This window comes from Manis javanica, chromosome 2 (assembly GCF_040802235.1).
Source record: "Manis javanica isolate MJ-LG chromosome 2, MJ_LKY, whole genome shotgun sequence".
Taxonomy (NCBI): domain Eukaryota; kingdom Metazoa; phylum Chordata; class Mammalia; order Pholidota; family Manidae; genus Manis; species Manis javanica.
This window is the reverse complement of record NC_133157.1, coordinates 202,477,171-202,496,575: the sequence shown is the minus strand read 5'-3', so window position 1 is coordinate 202,496,575 and position 19,405 is coordinate 202,477,171. Positions and strand designations below refer to the sequence as shown.

The following is a 19,405-nucleotide window of genomic DNA, read 5'->3' as shown; positions in this document are numbered from 1 at the left end:
TGTGGATTCCTTTTTGTCCTTGTGTCAGAATCCAGTTCTCTTCATAATAATCAGGTTGCCCCAGTGAGGCAGCCGTCCACCTAACCCTGGCTCACGTCCTCCTTGTCCTCTGCCAGGGTCAGGTTCTGACTCGCTTCCACATTCTAGGTGTGAGCCTCCCAAGAACTGGGACAGATCCTAGACTGAGGAGTCTGTAGGAATCAGAAGGAAAAAGTGTTTCTCCTCTTGAACTGCGTCTTCTCAAGGCCTGAGCCACATGTGTTTGGCTCACCCTGTGCCTGGCCTGGAGTCTGGGGAGAGTAGGTGCTTTGATTAGTCTACTAGGGCTGCTATAACAAAACACTGCAGACAGTGTGGCTTAAACAACGGAAATTTATTTCTCATAGTTCTGAAGGCCAGAAGCCTAAGGTCAGGTTTCTGGTGAGGACTTTCTTCCTGACTTAAAGACAGCTGCCTTCTTGCTCTGTCCGCACGTGGCCTTTCTTCTGTGTGCATATGGAGGGAAACAGATCTCTGGTATCTCTTTCTTTTCTTATAAGGACACCAAACCTACAGGTTAAGGCCCCGCCCTTATACCTCACTTAACCATTATTATCTCCTGATAGGCCACATTTCCAAATACAGTCCCTCTGGAGGCTAGGGCTTCAACAAAAGAATTTTAGGGGGACACAATTCAGTCCATACCAATGCTTCATAAATGCTTGTGAGATCTGTCAGCTGATCAATGGCAAAGTCTTTGAATGAATGAATGCATTGTAAGATAAATTTTAGCCAAAATAAGCAAGCAAAGAGAGGCAACAAAGGGCCAGGTAGTTTATTTGAATGCCGCTCCCGGGTGATGTTCCACGGTCTGGGTATTACAGGCCGGGGAAGTCACACCCGGTCAGGGAGGTGGGGGCTTATAAGGGATTAGGAGGGGGAGGAGTGGGCAAGCTATCCTAGGGGGTGTGGAGAGGTATGATTGGCTAAAGGTGACATAATAGACAACTAGAAACTTTTTTTCCTTCCAAGAGGGAGGAGGCTGACATCCAGGTCTTAGTTGGCACATGAGAAGGATGGAATTCCGGAAGAGCTGTCCCCTTTCCATATAAGGCACGGACCTTGGGGTCTGGTCTGTTCTCCTCCTATGGCATCTCTCTGTTCTGTTTGCATGTCCTTGTTTTTCCTTCCTCCAGCCTAACATGCATGACTTAGTGATTCTTCATGGTCAGTTGGAAGGAGGGGAGAAGAGACTTAAACAGAGCAAGACCCTCTGCTGTGGCCCTTCAGAGCACCCCAAATCCAAAAGGATCCTGTAATTTCAACTGGCAGGTCTCAACATTCTCTCCTGTCTCAGTTGCTGGAGGCCAAAAGGTGTAAGGTATTAATGAAGCCACAGGTATAGGTATCATCCCATTCAGTTAGCTTCGTTCTGAGAAAGGCTATTCCATAGCCACGGCCTGCAAGTGTTTGGCCTCAGGAGCTAGACATGGACAGTTTAGAATAACCCAGACACAAACAAATGCAAGAGAACGCACATGAACTCATCTAGTATTCCAGCGGTGGATTGCCACTAACATTAAACAACAAACAAAACACATATGCCAGACTGAGTCAGAATATTTTTCAGTGTAATGGAAGTCTCAACTCTAAAAATTAAAGTGAAAGATTTGGGTTCATTTCAGTCTCATAGCCTTTTAAAGCTAATCTTTAAATTATAGGATATGTTGCTTAGAGAAAATTTTAAGAAAAAAAAAACATAATAAGAAATGAATTCACCCATAAAATTGCTTGACATTTTAATGGGTTTGTTTCCAAGTTTTTCTTTTATATGGCTCAGTTGGGTATCTAGAGGTTTTCAATAGTTATATGAGCATTTCTCCGCATTTACCTGTGTGTTTATAAGATAATTTTAAATGTCTATGTAACGCCATCCAGAGCATGCATACCCATATGTATCATGTGGGTGGTTATCTGATGTAGTTCACTTGCTTTTTAATCTGGAAAAAGTATCCTTTTGTTACAAGTTACACACACTACATAGTAGAGAATATGATTTGCTTTACTTCAAGTTTACATACAATACTGGATGGACATTTCTTGAACCAATATTGGTATATTCAAAAAAACATGTAATTCATCATGTCTGCTGTTCTTCAGATGGCAAATCAACTTGTTCTTTAGTATAAATATTAGATAATTCACACTTGGTTGGTTGAAAAATCAATTTCTCCTCTTCCCTTTTCAGTCAGTGGGAATTTGGTGATGAGACAAATAACAACATATGCCCATAGTCCTGTCTCCCCTAAGGCTCTTTGTTCATCATCTATAACACGTCGAGTTTCCTCACCACGGACTGTGCCTGCACGGTGTTGGTCAGCTAGGTGCAAGGCTTTCTCATAGCTTGTTATACTGTTAGTCATTTCATTCCTTACACGCAGACCAATTGAGTGCAAATTTTCTAACAGATCGCATTTTCGACTTATTATTGGCTTCAATTTTACAGTCCCTCTGGAGAAAAATAAATATTGGTAGGAAATTGACCAGAATTTCTCATGAGGGTGATGTCTTTTTCTTGCTTCACTGGTGCCTCTGTTACATTTATGCTGGCCCTGGATTGTGACAGAGTTGATGTCTGTTAGATGGAAATTTAGGGGATAGAAGGTGAGAACATGTTAAGCCAGGGAAAGCATAAAGGAACTAATTTTTTATTGAATGCTTATTATGATGGACTAAATATTGGATTACATCATTTATATGTTTTGTTATATTAAATCATAATCATACATGGCAGAATTATATTTTTAAATTAAGGAAATGGTCAGGGCAAGGGATGGAAATAATATTTGTTGTGTACAAACCATATGCTAGGTTCTGTGCAAGGTACAGTGCATAGATTATAAGGTGGTGCTTCTTAGAACATTTAACAAATGACAGAATAGGGATCTAACAGGTTTTTATGCCTCCCAAACCTATGTACCATTTCAGTTTACCATGCTGCCTGCCAGCTATGCCCAACTAATGCAGACTTAAGGATTTTAAGAAGCAAGAGCTAGGTACCTATCCTAAGGCAACTAAAACTTAAAGACACCTTTGAGTATAAAAACACGGCTGGGCAACTAAGAAAATACAGTATGAATTCTTGCTTTCTATATGTACTTTTTCTTAATGAATTTTTACCTGTCAAACCCTTTAAAACCTGTCTTAGGCTTTTGAGAAACACTTTCTTTTTCCTTTAGCCTCACCTAGATTTTCAAACCTCAGCAGCTTCTCAGTCCCTCTTGCTCACTTCTCATTACAAACTGCCTCCTCCCTCCTGACATATTGGCCTCAGTGGTTACCTGGGGATTAAGCCTGCAGCTGTGGGCACCCACATCAGTAGATGTTTCCCTGCACAGTGTCCTAGACTCTTCTCTCAGTGAGAGTCATGAAATTTCTCTTTTTTTAAATAGAGGTGTGATTGACAAATAAAATTAGATATATTTAAAATATACAATGTGATGATTGTATAAAGTATACAATTTGTGAATTGACTGCAGCAGTCAAGTTAATTAATACAGTTTCATCACACATAGTCTTACCTTTCCTGTTTTTGGTGGGGACATTTAAGATTTACTCCCTTAGCCAATTTCAAGTATACAACACAGTACTATTAACTATAGTGACCATGCTGTACATAAGATCCTCTGAACCTATTCATCTTATAATGAAAAGTTTGTACCCTTTGACCAGTATCTTTCCATTTCCCCTACTTCCCAGCCCCATGGCAACCACCATTCTACTCTGTTTCTATGAATTTGGCTTTTTTTTTTAATCATATTCCACATATAAATGATACCATTTACTTAGCATAATGCCCTACAGGTTTATCCATGATGCTGCAAATGGCAGGATTTCCTTCATTTTTTATGGCTGAATAATATTCCATTGTTTGTATGTACCACATTTTCTTTATCCATGCATCCATCGATGGACACTTAGATTGTTTCTGTATCTTGGCTATTGTGAATAATACTGCTGTGAACATGGGGGTGCAGTTATCTCTTCAAGATCCTGATTTTGCTTCCTTCAGACATATTCCTGTAAGTGGGAATGCTGGATCACGTGGCAGTCCTGATGTTAATTTTTTTAGGAACCTCCATACTACTTTCCATAGTGGTGGTACCAATTTACATGCCACCAACAATGTGTGAGGGTTCCCATTTCTCCACATTCTTGCCAACATTTATTACCTTTGGAAACTTCTTTACCTTCAAAGAATTTGCTACCAAAAAGGTTTTAACAAATCCTTTCTTCAAGTCAGCATTGCAAACCACCCCTCCTACCTAATTCCAACTTTGTGAATAAAAAAAAGCTCCTCAGGCCTTCAGAAATCCAACAGGCTGCACTGTTTATTTCACTGATATTTTCAGTTTGCAATACTTAAGCATACAAAGAGAAAATTAGCTTTGGGATTTCCTTTATGCACGTTTTAATCTAGAATTCACAAGCCCTTTGCCTAAGAAAATGACTCTCCCGTCCACCAAGTGAATAGACACCTGGAATTCCTCTGGCAAATGGTTAAGTAATTCTTTCTGTATTAAAAGGTAAGGCAGAAAGTGCAAACACCTTGGAAAGAAGTAATATTTGCAAAGTTATATTCACGCTATGCTGCCAGTTACTGATACGAGTGTCTCCCAAAAGGAGGCTGAGATATGGAGAAGTAGGAGCGAGCAAGAGAGATTGAGTGCTAACAGGGACAAGTGGAAAGTGGGATCTGGTGCCTGCTCAGAAGGCAGGACTCGGAGACCTTAACTCCTCACAGCTCAAGTCTGTCCTTTCAGAAAGTACTTACTATGGGAGTCATGTTTTATGCTGAGCATAAGTTCTAAAGTCAGTGTGAAAACCATGTGCAGTAAAAATCACTCCTGAAAATTCCATAAATCCATTTCTCAAGAAATCCGGTATCGCCAGGTCTTCCTCAAGCTATAACACAGACACACAGCTTGCTACTTCTTCATTTGAGTCCCATGGTTGTTCGCTTGCGTTTGGAGGCTATGGGCATGAAAAATGCATACCTGGCAGTACATTCACTGCAGCCAGAAGCTCCAAACCACAAAACACAGGAGGAACTAAGTTTAAATCAGCAAACAATAGATTTCCTTTCCCATCTCACACTCACACTGGGACATATATATACCCAGGAGTGGAATGGTGGGGGGAATTTTACACACTATTGAAATTGTTCTGTCTTCTGTACTTAATTCTCTTTCTTTTTGAGTGAGTGAGTATAGTTGAATTTGTCTAACTATAGTTAAAGTCCTATTATTCAACTGCTCTGCATATTTAACCAAATACACAGTTCTTGGGCACTTTGTAAATCTCAGTCTCCCCCCGGAGAGGAGATGGCAGGAAGCTATGGCAAACGCTAGGGTACCTGGACCCTTTGGTTCCAGGTCAGAAAAATTAAGAGAAAATCACCAATTTGGGGGCTTTTACCAAGTGACACATCAAGTGAATGAAGTGGTTTCCATTTTGATGATTTTTTTTCTCTCTTTCTTTCTCAACAGGCTGGTCCATTCAGGTCCAGGGAAAGGGTCACCCCAGGCTGGTATGGATCTATCTTTTGCAACACGAACTGGTACCAGGCAGGGGATTGAAACGCATCTCTTCAGGGCGGAGATCAGCAGGGACCTCTCCCATTGGACGAGGAGCATAGTACAGGCGTGCCACAACTTGGCTGAACTCATCACCGAAATCAGCACAGGTGAGCCCGCGGGCTCGGGGCTGCCGATGCCATGCTCTTACAGGAAGATTGCACCCTCTCCTCCACCCGGCCTCCATGTCATTTCCCTTGTGGGCCTTTGGGGGTATGTAAAATTCCAGAAGCAAAGTTGAATTCTTCTAAATCAAGGCACTGTATGCCCTACTAAAATGGAGCCTAAGGTTTTGATGGTGAGAAGCCTTATCCCATCTTCGTTGAAGAAAAGTTGGTAACTTGGATAGTCAGGTGTGATTTTCTTACCTATACCCCCCACATGGCTTCCTGGAGGCATGGACTTTGAGGCACAAACTAGTAGGGTTCTTGTTATAAACAACAGGAATTGGTTAATTTATCCCAGAATAAATTATTGGAAATGTATTAGGAGCTCACAGATCAGAGAGGAAACAGGCTATGAAAAAGAGTGGGAAACAAAGGAATCTAGGTGGGGTTAAGCAGAGCAAAGGGAAAGACTTTGGGAGGAGTCCCCAGTGACCCCTGCCCCTGGTGTGAGTGGGGAGGCAGAGGCCAGATGGCAGAAGTATTCAGTTCAAGCATTCAGGTGGCATTCTGTCTGAGAAGAACTAGCTAGTGGTAGAAACGGGATGGGTATGTAGAAGAAGCCTTCTACACAATACTGTTGATTGAGTACTTGCAATATGCCCATGACAAATCAAAAGCTCTAGAGACCAAAGGATGTCTGAAATAAAAGGCTCATAGACCCTTTGCAGATGCAGCAGATAAAGGACCAAGTCCTGGGACAGGAAGTTTCTGCTTCACTAGTAAGGTCAGTTCACAGAAACAACATGTCTGTCAGACTCAAGAAACGGTACATTTACGAGGGTCTCAAGGAAAGAAAGTTCTGTAAATTGACCTTGGCTACAGAAAAGGAAGGTGGGCTAACACGGGACAGGGAAAGGCCTGGGATGGGGTTTAGTCCAGAGAGAAGGCTCGTGAATTGGTTGATGGTGGTCAGACACTGTTCACATGTAAGGGGATGCGGTGGTCCTGGGGGCTTGTTAGATAATTGTTGAAATGACTTCATCCGGGAATGAGGAGTTTCCGGTTAGCTCTGTCCCGCAGCTCTTGACGGACGGATCACCTGCTCTTTTCTCCCTCATTCTTTTTTTTTTTTTTTTTTTGAGAGGGCATCTCTCATATTTATTGATCAAATGGTTGTTAACAACAATAAAATTCAGTATAGGGGGGTCAATGCTCAATGTACAATCATTAATCCATTTCAAGCCTAATTCTCGTCAGTCTCCAATCTTCTGAAGCATAACGAACAAGTTCTTACATGGTGAACGAATTCTTACATAGTGAATAAAGTCTTATGTGGTGAACAGTATAAGGGCAGTCATCACAGAAACTTTCAGTTTTGATCACGCATTATGAACTATAAACAATCAGGTCAAATATGAATATTCGTTTGATTTTTATACTTGATTTATATGTTGATCCCACATTTCTCCCTCTATTATTATTATTATTATTTTTATTTTTAATAAAATGCTGAAGTGGTAGGTAGATGCAAGATAAAGGTAGAAAACATAGTTTAGTGCTGTAAGAGGGCAAATGTAGATGATCAGGTGTGTGCCTATGGACTAAGTATTAATCCAAGCTAGACAAGGGCAGCAAAACATCCACGGATGCAGAAGATTTCTCTCAAAGCAGGGGGGATGAGGTTCTGAGCCTCACCTCTGTTGATCCCCAATTTCTCACCTGATGGCCCCCCTGCAACTGTGCCTGTCTTAGGTTGTTCCTCCCTTGAGGAATCTTACCCGTCTCTGGCTAACCAGTCATCTTCCGGGGCCATACAGGGAAATGTAAAGTTGGTAAGTGAGAGAGAAGCCATATTGTTTGAAAAGGTTAGCTTTTTACTTCTTTGCAGATTTATGCCCTGTGGCTTCTATGCCCAGCACTTGTCTCGAGGTATCTTTACCACCTGGAGGAATTATGATACTCGGTAACTTCGATATGAGGCACGAATTCTATTTAAGGGTTGTAATTAGGAAGGAAGAAGAAAAGCTATAGAGGTAGCATATGGAAGAAAACATGGGAGGATTGATTATTTCTTTGACATATCTTCTTGTAGAGTACCTTAAGCATGTATAGGTTTTAAACTACTAACTAATTTGCACACACATATTAACATAATAGGAATACGGTGACATAAACATAGCAAATCTATAATTACCAGCCATCTCCAGTGAAGCCAAGAAAACCATTTAGGCACCCTAGGCATTTGTGAAAATTTGTCTATGATATGATGGATATTGTCCAACTGTACTTGAACAGTCTGAGAAAAATCAGACAAATTAAAGCAGCCCATTTCTGGGATCTGTTCACATCCCATATGTTCTTTTAACCGTAGATAGTCTATAGTCATAAGATTTTGGAGTGCTACAACTTGCACCCCTCCCAACTCCTGGTTGAGTTCCAACAGTACAGATCCGGTCAAATTTGTTGTCTCACTGTATGCACATACCAGCCTAGACATCTCCCTCCTCATTCCTATGACAAGTCCAGGAAACGGTGTGGTGGACACAGCCACAACCGCAGCATCGTCCGGATCCCTGTGGAGGCTTTTTGATGATCATCCCCCGGCACGAGTCCTCCAGAGAGTGCTGATGCTGGAAGCTCCTCCTCATATCGTATCTTAGTTCATTTTCTGGGTATCCAAGCTAGGCCTTGATCTTCTGCATAGAAACAAACAGACCCTTTGCCCACACTTTGACATGCCCTCTATACCACTGTGCAGATTCTCCCTCATTCTTTGGGTGTTATATCACTTAATTTGGGAAATTTCAGAATTTTTCCTTATAATGAGGCATTTTATATAGTGTCTCTGAGTGTTTTTTACACTGTGAGAAGCCACTCTGTTATGGGTCTTGAAATCAATTAATTGAGGCAAGACCAACATTCTAAAACTAAATTAAATCAAATAGAAATATCGGTGTAAATTTTGTTTTGTTCTGTAAACTTTCTATTTGGTCAAGGGGGCCATGGGGGTATGTCCTGGGCCTTATCTCATCTAATCCTCACATGTCCCTTCTGAAGGGCCCCCACCAGTAAGATGGCGAACTTCCGGCTTCTCTTCCGGGGGGGAGGGGGTGGTCCTCGATTCCCGCCAGCACCACCTGAAGCCCAATCACCTCTCGCCCCCCTCCCAATCCCAGCACCTAGCCAATAGCAACCAGTCTCGTAGAAGTAACACCACAATCACCCCATGCCCCTTCCTATATAACCCAGCACCTTTCCCTAATAAAGCGGAATTCTCCGGTAAATTGCTGCTGTGTGTCGCTCCTTTCCTTTCACCTTCTCAATCTTATTTTATAAAACAGGAAATTCATAAGGAAGGTTGAGTAACTTGTCCAAGATCACACAACTAATAAATGACAGAACTGACTTTAGCTCTAGATTGTGTCTCTCTAGAGGCACTCACTCACTGAGGTGCCTACAGAAACATGTCTCTTCTCAACTGTTATAATGGTGGTCAAACAGTTGTGTTCAGGCTGCTGTTAATTTTCTAGCCACTCCCCAAATCAGATAGATAGATGGACAGATGGATGGATAGGTGGATAGGTGGATAGAATGGATAGGTAGATGGATAGATGATAGCTATAAATACATACACATAAATATATAAGTAGAGATTATTTAGTTTTTAATTGGGCAGAAGTCACATAAGAGACCAGAAAAATAATATGAATCAAAGGTAACATTAACTAGCAAAATATATGCTGTAAAATCTTGACTAAGGTGGGTTCCTTATTAACCCAATGGCTTTCATCAGCCAGCACAATGTACAGTCAACAGTGTCTATAATGCTTTTGTTCTGATTCTAAGATCTAAGACACTGTTTCCGGTTTGGAGATCCGAGACCAGCTTCTTCCAAGTCTTCTGTGCTCACCCACAAAGAAGGCATTATGTGCAGAGTAGCTAGTATTCTCACAATAGTTTTCCAGTAAAGCCAACTCTGAGTTTCATAGGGCTGCTTTTCATGGTATTGTCAGTTTGCCTTCTTCTGTCGTGCTTTCTTGCGTATTCTTTCATTTCCCTTGGTCTCTGAAGAGGCAGTTCGAGGTATAGCCACAATTGGGGCTCTGAAGTCAGAAAGGCCGGATTCAAATTCCAGTTCTATTTCTTTCTTAATCTCTTACTTAATCTTATATTTGCTAGTTTCTTCATCTGTAAAAAGGAAGAGATAATAGTACCTACATCATAGGGTTGTTGTCAAGAATGAAGATAAATAATCCACATGAAGCACCCAGCACAGTGCTTGGTACATAGCAAGTGCTCCCCAAGTCTCATTTTCAGTTGTTATTCTTGATACTCTTTGTCCAGATCTATGCTGTCCAATATGCTAGCCTCTCCTCATTATGTGGCTCTTTAAATGTAAATTAATTACAATTAAATACATTCTCTGTTGTACCAGGCACATTTCAAACACTCAGTCACCACAGGTCCCTGATGGCCACCATGTTGGATGTGTGACTCTAGAATATTTCCCTGAGGGCAGAGAGTCCTTTTCTACAGCTCTGCTCTAGAGGAACAGGATTTCCCACAACACATCTTAGGTACGGTGTTTCCAGACTTTAGCTACTCTGAAAGCAATAACAGAAAACAAAGTTTTTTAGTTTTACTCTCAAAAGCTTCAGATAGCTGCCTGCCACCCCCCAGAGATGTGGATTCAGCCATGCTGGGATGGGGCCTGAGAATTTGTAGCTAAAAAGATACCAGGTGGTACAGATGTTGCTGGCCCAGCCCGTGGACCACCTGTGAGCTGTACTGCCCCAGGGTGCCACTTCCTGCAGCGCCCTGGGAATGCCGTTTGAAAAGGTAGGAAACACATCAAGGTGAGGTAGGGCTTCTCCCTGCTTCCTCTACTTGGGCAAACATGAAGAACCAGATGTTCTGTAGAACTTCTGCTGCAGCATCTCCAACATAATCAGCAATTATTCTGAAAATGAATGGGTGCCCCATATATTTTCCATCCTTGTTGAAAACCTTTTGGGAGGGCCACTGAAGCTTTTATTTTTGATTTTATATGGCAAGAGGAAGAAAACTGGAGTTTTGAATCTGTGAGTTGGAAAAGGCCCAGGCCACCTGAAAATTCAGTTTATGAAGTTTTATGTGTGATACCAGAGAAGTTCAGACTCCTTGCAACGAGTTTGGGAGTATTCTAGGAAACAATGAAGATGGCCCCAGGGATTTGGCTTAGTTTACAATCCACAAATTTTGTAAAATCTCTCCCAATAAGCTGAACTCTTCTTTAACAGGAAACTGAGGTTGTTGATAGACCAGCAAAGGAAAATAACAAAGCATTTTGCAGACTAACCTAGCTGGGTGGTGGAAGAGAAGAAATTATGGAACTAACCAAAGGTGCAACCCAGTTCCAAATTGAAAGATGCCTGCAGAGCTGGAGACGGGCTTCTGTTTTAATCAGAGCTCCAGTTAACTTGATAATGTGTTCAGTTTATCCTGTGTGGACTAAGAACACCTTCAGATAGCGGAGTCTATTATATAAAAGGCCACGAATAGCATTTAAGGTCAACTGGAATTAAAAGTAATCACAATCAGAGTGATTCAGAGTATCTGACGGCATAGCTTTAAAGTTCCAACACAGAGGTAGGAAAAAGGAAAACGCGTGTAAAGCCCATCCACTCGCATATTCTGCAGGAGGTACAAGTGAAAAGTGTTCAAAAGGGGATCCAAGATGGGAAGCCCTACCTATGAGTGTGCCCCTCTCATCCTTGGCCTGGAGGGTGGCAGAGGTCTAAGGGCCTTTCTGACTGGATACCTTAAGATTTACCAAGGGGGTCTTCCCGGAAGGCTCATAAACCTATTAGAGAGGGCACCTTTGGAAAATATCAGCCCTTAAGTCACAAGTTGAAAGATGCCTGTGGGAAGTCGGAGGAAGGCATGTATGTTTTAAAAGCCACCTCATTCTGTGAGCAGGTGGAGCTCCCCCAAACTCTGAAGGCCTCACCCACCCCACTGTTACTGCTCTGAGAGACTCCTGGCCAAGGTGCCTCTCCACACCCTTCCATCTCCTGAGTAACAGAGTATGAGAAAGACACCTGGCACAGAGGAGAAGGAATGTGGAACTGAAATGTAAATTACCTGGGCTATGACACATTGCATCTCTCTGAGCTTCGCTTTTTTTTCACCTGTAATATTAAGCTAAGGCCCTGCTTCAGAAGTTTGTGGTATAGTAAAATCCAGTTTGATTTATAAAGCTGAGCCGAGCATAGGATGGGATGGAGTGATCAGTAAGCCCTTACTCAGACTCCTCCCAGCTCCCACCCACCCCCAGCAAAGAAAATGCCCTGGTTTCTCTAAAGAGCTTTCAGATGTATAGGAAAGCCTGAGCCAATTTATTTGTCAGGGTCTATTAAATGTGGTGGTTTGGGAGGCAAAAAATCCAATCTGTTTCTTAACCTTTTTCAAAAGTCTTTGGTCAAGGGTTTTAAACATTCACAATGTTCCCTAAATGAGAACCAGGATTCTGGGGGCATGCCCCCGGCCATTTCATAAACTTAAAGCACTGGTCTCTTTTGCTAAACGCAGTGAGGGCTGCAGATGAAAACTGGCACCTGACCTGATCAAGGGTTTCAGTTTTGTTCCCTTGGATCACAGGGCACCATGTGGACGCCAGCAAGGCTCCTGGATGCCACACTGGGCGGAGGGAGGAAATAGCATGCTTCATGGGAGGGGCCCCAGCTGACGTCTGGCTGCAACAGAAGCTTTTCCAGGGCCCAAGATGACTAGGGGAATTAAAAAGCACTCCTTTCTATTTATAAAGTGAACTTTGTTTGACTTTAGAATTAAAAATTAGATTAAAAAAATAAACTACTCACTCCTGACTTCTTGACTGTGTGACATTTACTAACTTTGGTAATGGAATGGGGGAGCATACTTATTTCTTTCACCAGGTGGTAGGCATGGAGTGTGTGTGTGTGTGTGTGTGTGTGTGTGTGTGATGATGATGATGATGATGATGGTGGTAGCTTACTCTAAATCAAATGTAAGTTGCTTTTTTTTCCGGGCTCGAGGCACGGCCATTGGAAGGCAAGTACACCTGTCTACTTGCATGTTATCAGATGGCTTGATAAGGGTTAGAGCCCAGATAAAACTCAGTAAATCCCAGCAAAAGGAATTTCTTTCACTTTATTTCCTTTTGTTTGATGCAGCAAGTTAAATTACCTTATCAACAAGGAGAGTATTTTCATGAACAATTGCTAATTTTTAACTTTAGAAAGCTGTTTGTAGCTGGGTCCTGCAACTGAGGGGACTTGTTAAGTGCATGGGAAAATGGACTGACTCCCATTGTTCATACTTCCTGTCCCTCTCTCTCTCCTCCCATCAGCTTGCACCTATAAAAACCAGGAGTGCCGTTTGACCATACATTATGAGAATGGATTTGCTGTTACCACTGAACCACAGGAAGGTGCCTTTCCCAAGACAATCATACAGTCTCCTTATGAAAAGCTGAAAATGTCTTCAGATGATGGAGTCAGGATGCTGTATTTGGATTTTGGAGGCAAAGATGGAGAGATTGTAAGTGTACCTTTCTTTAGACAGTGTGATTTTGTATATTTCATGGTGCAATACACCTATAATGGCTCACAAATATAACACTGCCTTATATTTATTTAGCAACTGAGCATTAACAAAGTATTTGCAGGCTCACATGTTATTTGATCTTTGAAATACTATGCTTCAATCCAATTATTCCAAAGCTCCTTTCTTCTGGTCTCGTTTTCCACTAAAATACTAAATATTTGAATCAAAATAAAGAATCTTTGACAAAGTTAGCATTAAATTCTTATCAAATAGGGTCCCACCGGTTCAAACTGGAGCATTCATTTTTTGAAAAGTATCAAGCATCTAATCTAACCTCAGCATTGTGCAGGTTGTCGGGGATGCAGGGATGCAAAATATGCAGTCCTGGTCATCTGCCTCGTCTCAGAACAGCGGAGAGCAGAGAGCACAGAGGTGGGAGGGGCTAGACCAGGAGCAGAATACAAGGGGCAGCAGGGAGGTAGAGAAACTCAGCAGCTCCACCCACATGGAGAGAGGGCCAGAAAAGGGCCCCCAGAATTTGGGGGCTAATGTCAAATAATGTGCAACAAAATTATCAAATCTGTCAGCTAAGGTAACATACTTCTCATATCAAAGCAAATAGCCCATATGTTTAAATTCATGATTTCCTGTGACCATTATTGCCTACCACAGTGAAAAAGTATGTTTCTTCAGTTACACAGAAGGGTGAGAATTGCACATTCTTCTACTTCCCAGCCAGTGTACTTCTTGGTATTTTCAGGAGGACACGGCATCTCATTGACACTGTCGAATGCAGAAATTCAAAGAGGACCTTGATTTTGTAATAACTAGTCTCTGCTCAAGTCCTTCCTAGTCACTGGCTTAGTCCACAAATATTTACTGACTTCGACTGGATAACAGGGAAGGGAAATAGATAAAATATAGAGGTAAATCTCAGTTTTAAAGATCCAGTGCTTTCAGTTCAGCTCTGGCTTTCCGCAGTCCCCACCCTCTGCTTCCATCTCTCCACGGTTATATCAGTCATTTCTCCTGTGGGACTTCATCGATAATGCACTGATAACCATTCAGGGTTACCTGGCAGGGGCTGACAGAAGGAAAGGGCCAGGACCACACTTTGGCAAGTGTAAGGGTCCTTAATCTCAGTTTCAGCAGCTCTGTTCTCGATCACAGGACACAGCTGGCCCTGACACGGGTCCCAGATTCCTCACCATGGGTGCCCCAGGCAGTCATGATGAAGTCCGCGCCCTGTGGCGGAAGCTGATCTGAACTCCTGACAACAACTTCCAGCCAGTCATTTTTCTGACCTTTAAAATAGATCCACAGAATTTAATAGGATTTTGTTATTTGTGTTTCAATCAGTTAGTTCAGCAGAGGCACCAGTTTGGAAATAAATGACTTGAAGGTCCATTTTACTAAGGATCCTTCTCGCTCAGTTGCTGCTCCATCAATCACACAACTGTGTACTTTTTCCTAAAAGTGAATATTCCCTAGCAAAGTGGAAAAAAAACAAGAACCAGTCTCCTGCTTTATCCTTGGCTTAAAAATCCAAGGCTATTTTTGCCCGTGAGGTAAATCGCTTATGTCTAAATTTCAGCCTTTCTGTTTGTAATTATGACCTGACATGGAAGATTTAGGAAGGACTGAGTTTTTGCTGCCACTACATTAGTTTGATAGGCTCAAGTTCAGGTACAGCTCCCTGGATGTTTAGTTAAGCAGGTGTCAGGAGGCAGGCACCGGGCCTTTCCCGGGAGGGGAAGGGAGCAGAGATGAGTTGTAGAAAGTGGAATAAATTGATGGTCAAAAGACTCGTGCTTTCTTTCTGAGTTGTAACTGACTCACTGATTGTCTTGGGCAAGTCCTTTATTTCTTTGAGCCTGAGTCTCCCCATCTGTAAAACACAGACGCTGCAGTAGGTAATCCTTAAGACTACTTCCAACAGTTGTGTTCTGTGTGAGGGAGTCGGGACACTGTGGTGAAGCCCTGACTCGGGCATCAGATAGCCCTGAGTTTGAGCCCATGCCTTCTCTTTACTGTAACATCTATGATCTTAGAACATTTTATAACTTCTCTAAATCTTAGTTTCCCATATCAAACATAGAGATAATAACAATAGCTACCTCCCAGGGATTTTGTGAGAATTAAATAAGGTAGTATAGAGAAAATATTTGGCACAGTACCTGGTACGTGAAGAAATAAAACCCTAGCTTTGCTAGATATTATTATACACTCAGTTGTTACTCCCCGACAGTGTCATTATCAGAACAGAATTGAGAATTGGTAACAATCACCCAGTTTTCCTGAATTAGGTCAGGAGATAAAAATTCAGTCAGACTCTCATGCTCCAACCATGTGTGGGCACCGTATGAACACACTGAGAAGGGTAAGACTTCAGAAGGGGCCGTCACAGACACGCGCTGTACAAGCTGACAGCAATCCTAGAGCATGGGACACACTGTTTGGTAACATGGGCTCTGTGTTTTGTAGTTTATGAGAAATTTTACATATGCATCTCATTTAATATTCTAATTACCTCATAAGTTAGTCAGGACTGAGAAAAATTTTAAGTGACTTGTCCAAGATTATATATCTAAAAAGTGTTAGAACCAGGCTCAAACCTAATCTTAAAGATGCAAAATTTAGTACTGCTTTTGTGCTGTACCTCATCCAACATAAATAATATCACTGTTGTGATATCAAAAATAAATGGTTTAGACAGTCAAGAAAGGCAACATCAATATTTATGCTATTGGCATATATAAATTTCGCAGAACCTAGTTCAGGAAAAAAAGATACATGAGATGTAAGGAATAAGTTCAAACAGTGATTTCTTCTATCTCTTTGGGGGGCAAGGATTTAAAAATATAATTGCTCCAGTTACCACTTGAAAGCAAGAAGTGTACAGATGCATTTGATGTGTGAATGGCTGTTCTGTATCAGCATTAATTGAAAATCTCTCGTGCTCTCTTCTTTTTTAAATTTCAGCAACTGGACCTTCATTCCTGCCCAAAGCCAATTGTTTTCATCATTCATTCCTTCCTGTCAGCTAAGATTACAAGACTGGGCTTGGTGGCCTGAACAGAGGGGCAACGTTTGAGAAAAGGAGGCTGCTATTACCACTGGAAAGTGTAACATCAGACACCATTTGCAGCGAGCAACGTGCCAGATGTAGCTTGCCACAGTGAGCTTTAGATCCTGTGTAATTGTCCCAAAGTACTCTGTCAATTTCACCAACCACAAGGGGTACCCTAAGAAAATAGACAAGGAACATCAGAATCAAACTAACAGTAAAAACTGTCAAGAGGTGAAGGCATTTGAAAATAACATAGCATAGCTTTTAAGTAATGACAGACAAGGGCGAGAGCATTAGAACAGCATGTGTAGATCTTCAGCCTACCCGTTTCTAGGCAACTGGTTTACCCAGGTGAGCAGGGGCTGAATAGATGAAGAATGGACATTTTCGCCTCTCTCTTCCCTGTAACAATGATCCCTTGTTTTGTTGTGATTTATTTCCTACTTCTAACTGAGTTGACTTTGGCCGGTAAGGAAAGAAAAGTACTTCAAATGGAAACCCAACTCTTTTTAAATATGAAGCAGCTGTTACTTTTTCTTAATGAATTATCTTTCAATGATGTAGAAAGATTCTGAAGTGTTCTCATTAGCATATGCTGAGCAGGAATTAAATAAACCATCAGATACTGATCCACACTGTAAGTGGTCGACTCTGAGCCAAAGTAGCTGCTTAAATTGCAAGGCTTTGCTGAGGAGCAGTATGAGTGAAAAATGATTAATTCTGGGACTGTATTCACACCAAGGTCTGCTGTCTTAGAGCCAAGAAAGATAGCTTTATTTATAGAAAGTAAATTATGGCTAGTTTTTTAAAAGATTGTCATTTGATAGATGTATATATATAACAGCTCATGTGGGGTCAACGAATTATCCCCATTTTGTGGTTTTCAATGAAAGTACTGAGCAATTTAATGACCTTTGTTTCTGCCTGTGCTTGTATGCATGCATTTTTGAACCAGTAATAGAGCAGCCTCATATAATTCTGGATGATGCTGGGTTTTCCATATAGACCCAGCATTATAATCAAATCTATTGTCAGCACCCATGGCTCTTTTGGAATCCCAGAGAAATATAAGGACCTGATATTTTTCTACAAGAATATTTTCAGACACCATATAGGCATATTACTGATTTAATGCTTTTTCTTTTTTCCTTTGAAACAAAGTCACTGAAAATATTTCACACTATTTGATTTTGGAATCACTTTTCTCAAACCTTGAATTAACTCTAGAATTTCTGTAAGCATTTGTACCCTTCTTTCCCCTGCAGCATACATAAACAAATACATGCTTTTTCAGAATTGTATTTTAGCAAATACCTATGCAAAGAGCTTTAAGAAGTGAACTGTTTTTAAGGAATATGTTTGCTCACTGAGACATGTGTTTATTGAGTGCCAAAGGTTTATTTTACCTCGGCATTGCCCCAAAGTATGTATCACAAGGGGCATTGATTGAGTGGTGTTCTCATACAGGTGGGGGTGGGAGGAACAAGAGCTTTGCTAATGAAAAATGTTTCTTAAATCTTGAGTTAAGAAGTGTTAAACAGATTTCATAAGTGCAGGCATCCTCCAAGACCTTAATGAACTACCTAATGCTTCTTCAAAGGGGAATCCTATGTGCCATTCCTTACACTTACTTACTGATCCTTTCTAATGGAGCAGCCCGTGAAGCTAGTGTTATTAAAAAGAAAAAAACACTTTGGGAAATACAGCTTTAGGACACTGATTTTTTTTTTGGCTTCCTATTTTAAAATGCTAAAGTTGCAGCTTGAGTATTGTAGGAAAGCTCTGAAGCATTTGTAAATGATACAGTACTCTTTCATTATATATTTTAAAAATCACTGGAATGTTGTTATACAAAAGAATTATACTTGTGCATTGTAAAAAACATAATATACATTTATTAATGCCAATAGTTTAATTCAACAATATGTAATCTAAGGTGCTCGGTACTACATGAAGTATGAGTTACTCATTACTCATCGTTCAGTTGCAAAGATGCTATATTTATAGACAGAATTTAAATGATAATTACAAATATTTCTTCATCATTTAAGTCTTGGGCTGATTAATATCTGGGTGGGGGTCAACGGAAACTATATTCTCTACATTTATAAAAATTTAATTTAAATATTTATATTTTAGAAAAAAATGTATTTGAATAAAAATGCATTTTCTGAATTAAAATGTGCTATTAGCAAGAAACAAAATTTTACTGAAAGAAATGTGTAAATGAATCTTTTTTTTCCCTTCCAAGATAAAGTGAATCAAGCATATATCAGAGTGGCTCTGATGAAATCAATTTCAAATACTCATTTTTTTTCTCATTCTGAATTTCAAGTTACCACGACTTTCCACTGTATGTAGATTTTAATCTTGTCTTGATGTGTGTTACGAATGTTGTAAACGACACAAACTCATATGTCAACTGGGTCTTTTGGGGGAATTCATTTTTGTCCAGTTTGCTCTGTGCTCAACTGTTTCTTATCTGAATTAGTGAATTATTAAATTCATAGTGTTTGTCCCATAAGGGCAAACCAATACAAATGAATGTTCTAATGTAGTTGGTGGGAAGCTACCCATTTGCTAGTAGATGTGGTTAGGTGAGCCCTTTGTGGAGTATCTTTAAATCATCCCAGAAGGGTTTAAAGAAGACCAATAGGAATTTAGAGAGTAAATTTTTTTTTTCTGACTTGAAGTAAGAGAAACAAAACCATAAACCTACTACTAAAAAAATAGCCAGGCAGAGGCATTTAATTAATTCTATCAATTGATGGAATTAAAGTGCAGAAACATGCATGACCCTTTGTCCAGAAGCTTGTTGAACCTGCTTGAAGTCAGGAGGAATGGTCTTAATGGTCGGAAGGATTCTCCTAAAATTAATGAGCAGGGCCTTCCTGGCCCTTGTTTTACAAATATTATTCTATCTTGAGGGGATTAGAGTGGGCTAGAGGGAGTAATTTTTAAATGTACCTTGAGTTAAAAAAACATGTGCCTATGTTTATAGCACCAAGGCTATCATGTAAAATTGATATATGAATTAAATAAATATT

The 19,405-nt window shown here is 40.7% G+C and overlaps 1 protein-coding gene across 1 annotated transcript in view; it reads left to right on the top strand.

Moving 5' to 3' along the window:
- SNTB1 (syntrophin beta 1) overlaps positions 1-19,145 on the top strand; it is a 220,839-nt gene extending 201,694 nt beyond the window's left edge. The window contains exons 5-7 of the mRNA XM_073230032.1: positions 5,529-5,725; positions 13,092-13,282; positions 16,271-19,145. Coding sequence (XP_073086133.1) covers positions 5,529-5,725; positions 13,092-13,282; positions 16,271-16,363 — 481 coding nt within the window. The 3' untranslated portion in view covers positions 16,364-19,145. The remainder of the gene's footprint in view (positions 1-5,528; positions 5,726-13,091; positions 13,283-16,270) is intronic.
- Positions 19,146-19,405: the final 260 nt, after the last annotated feature.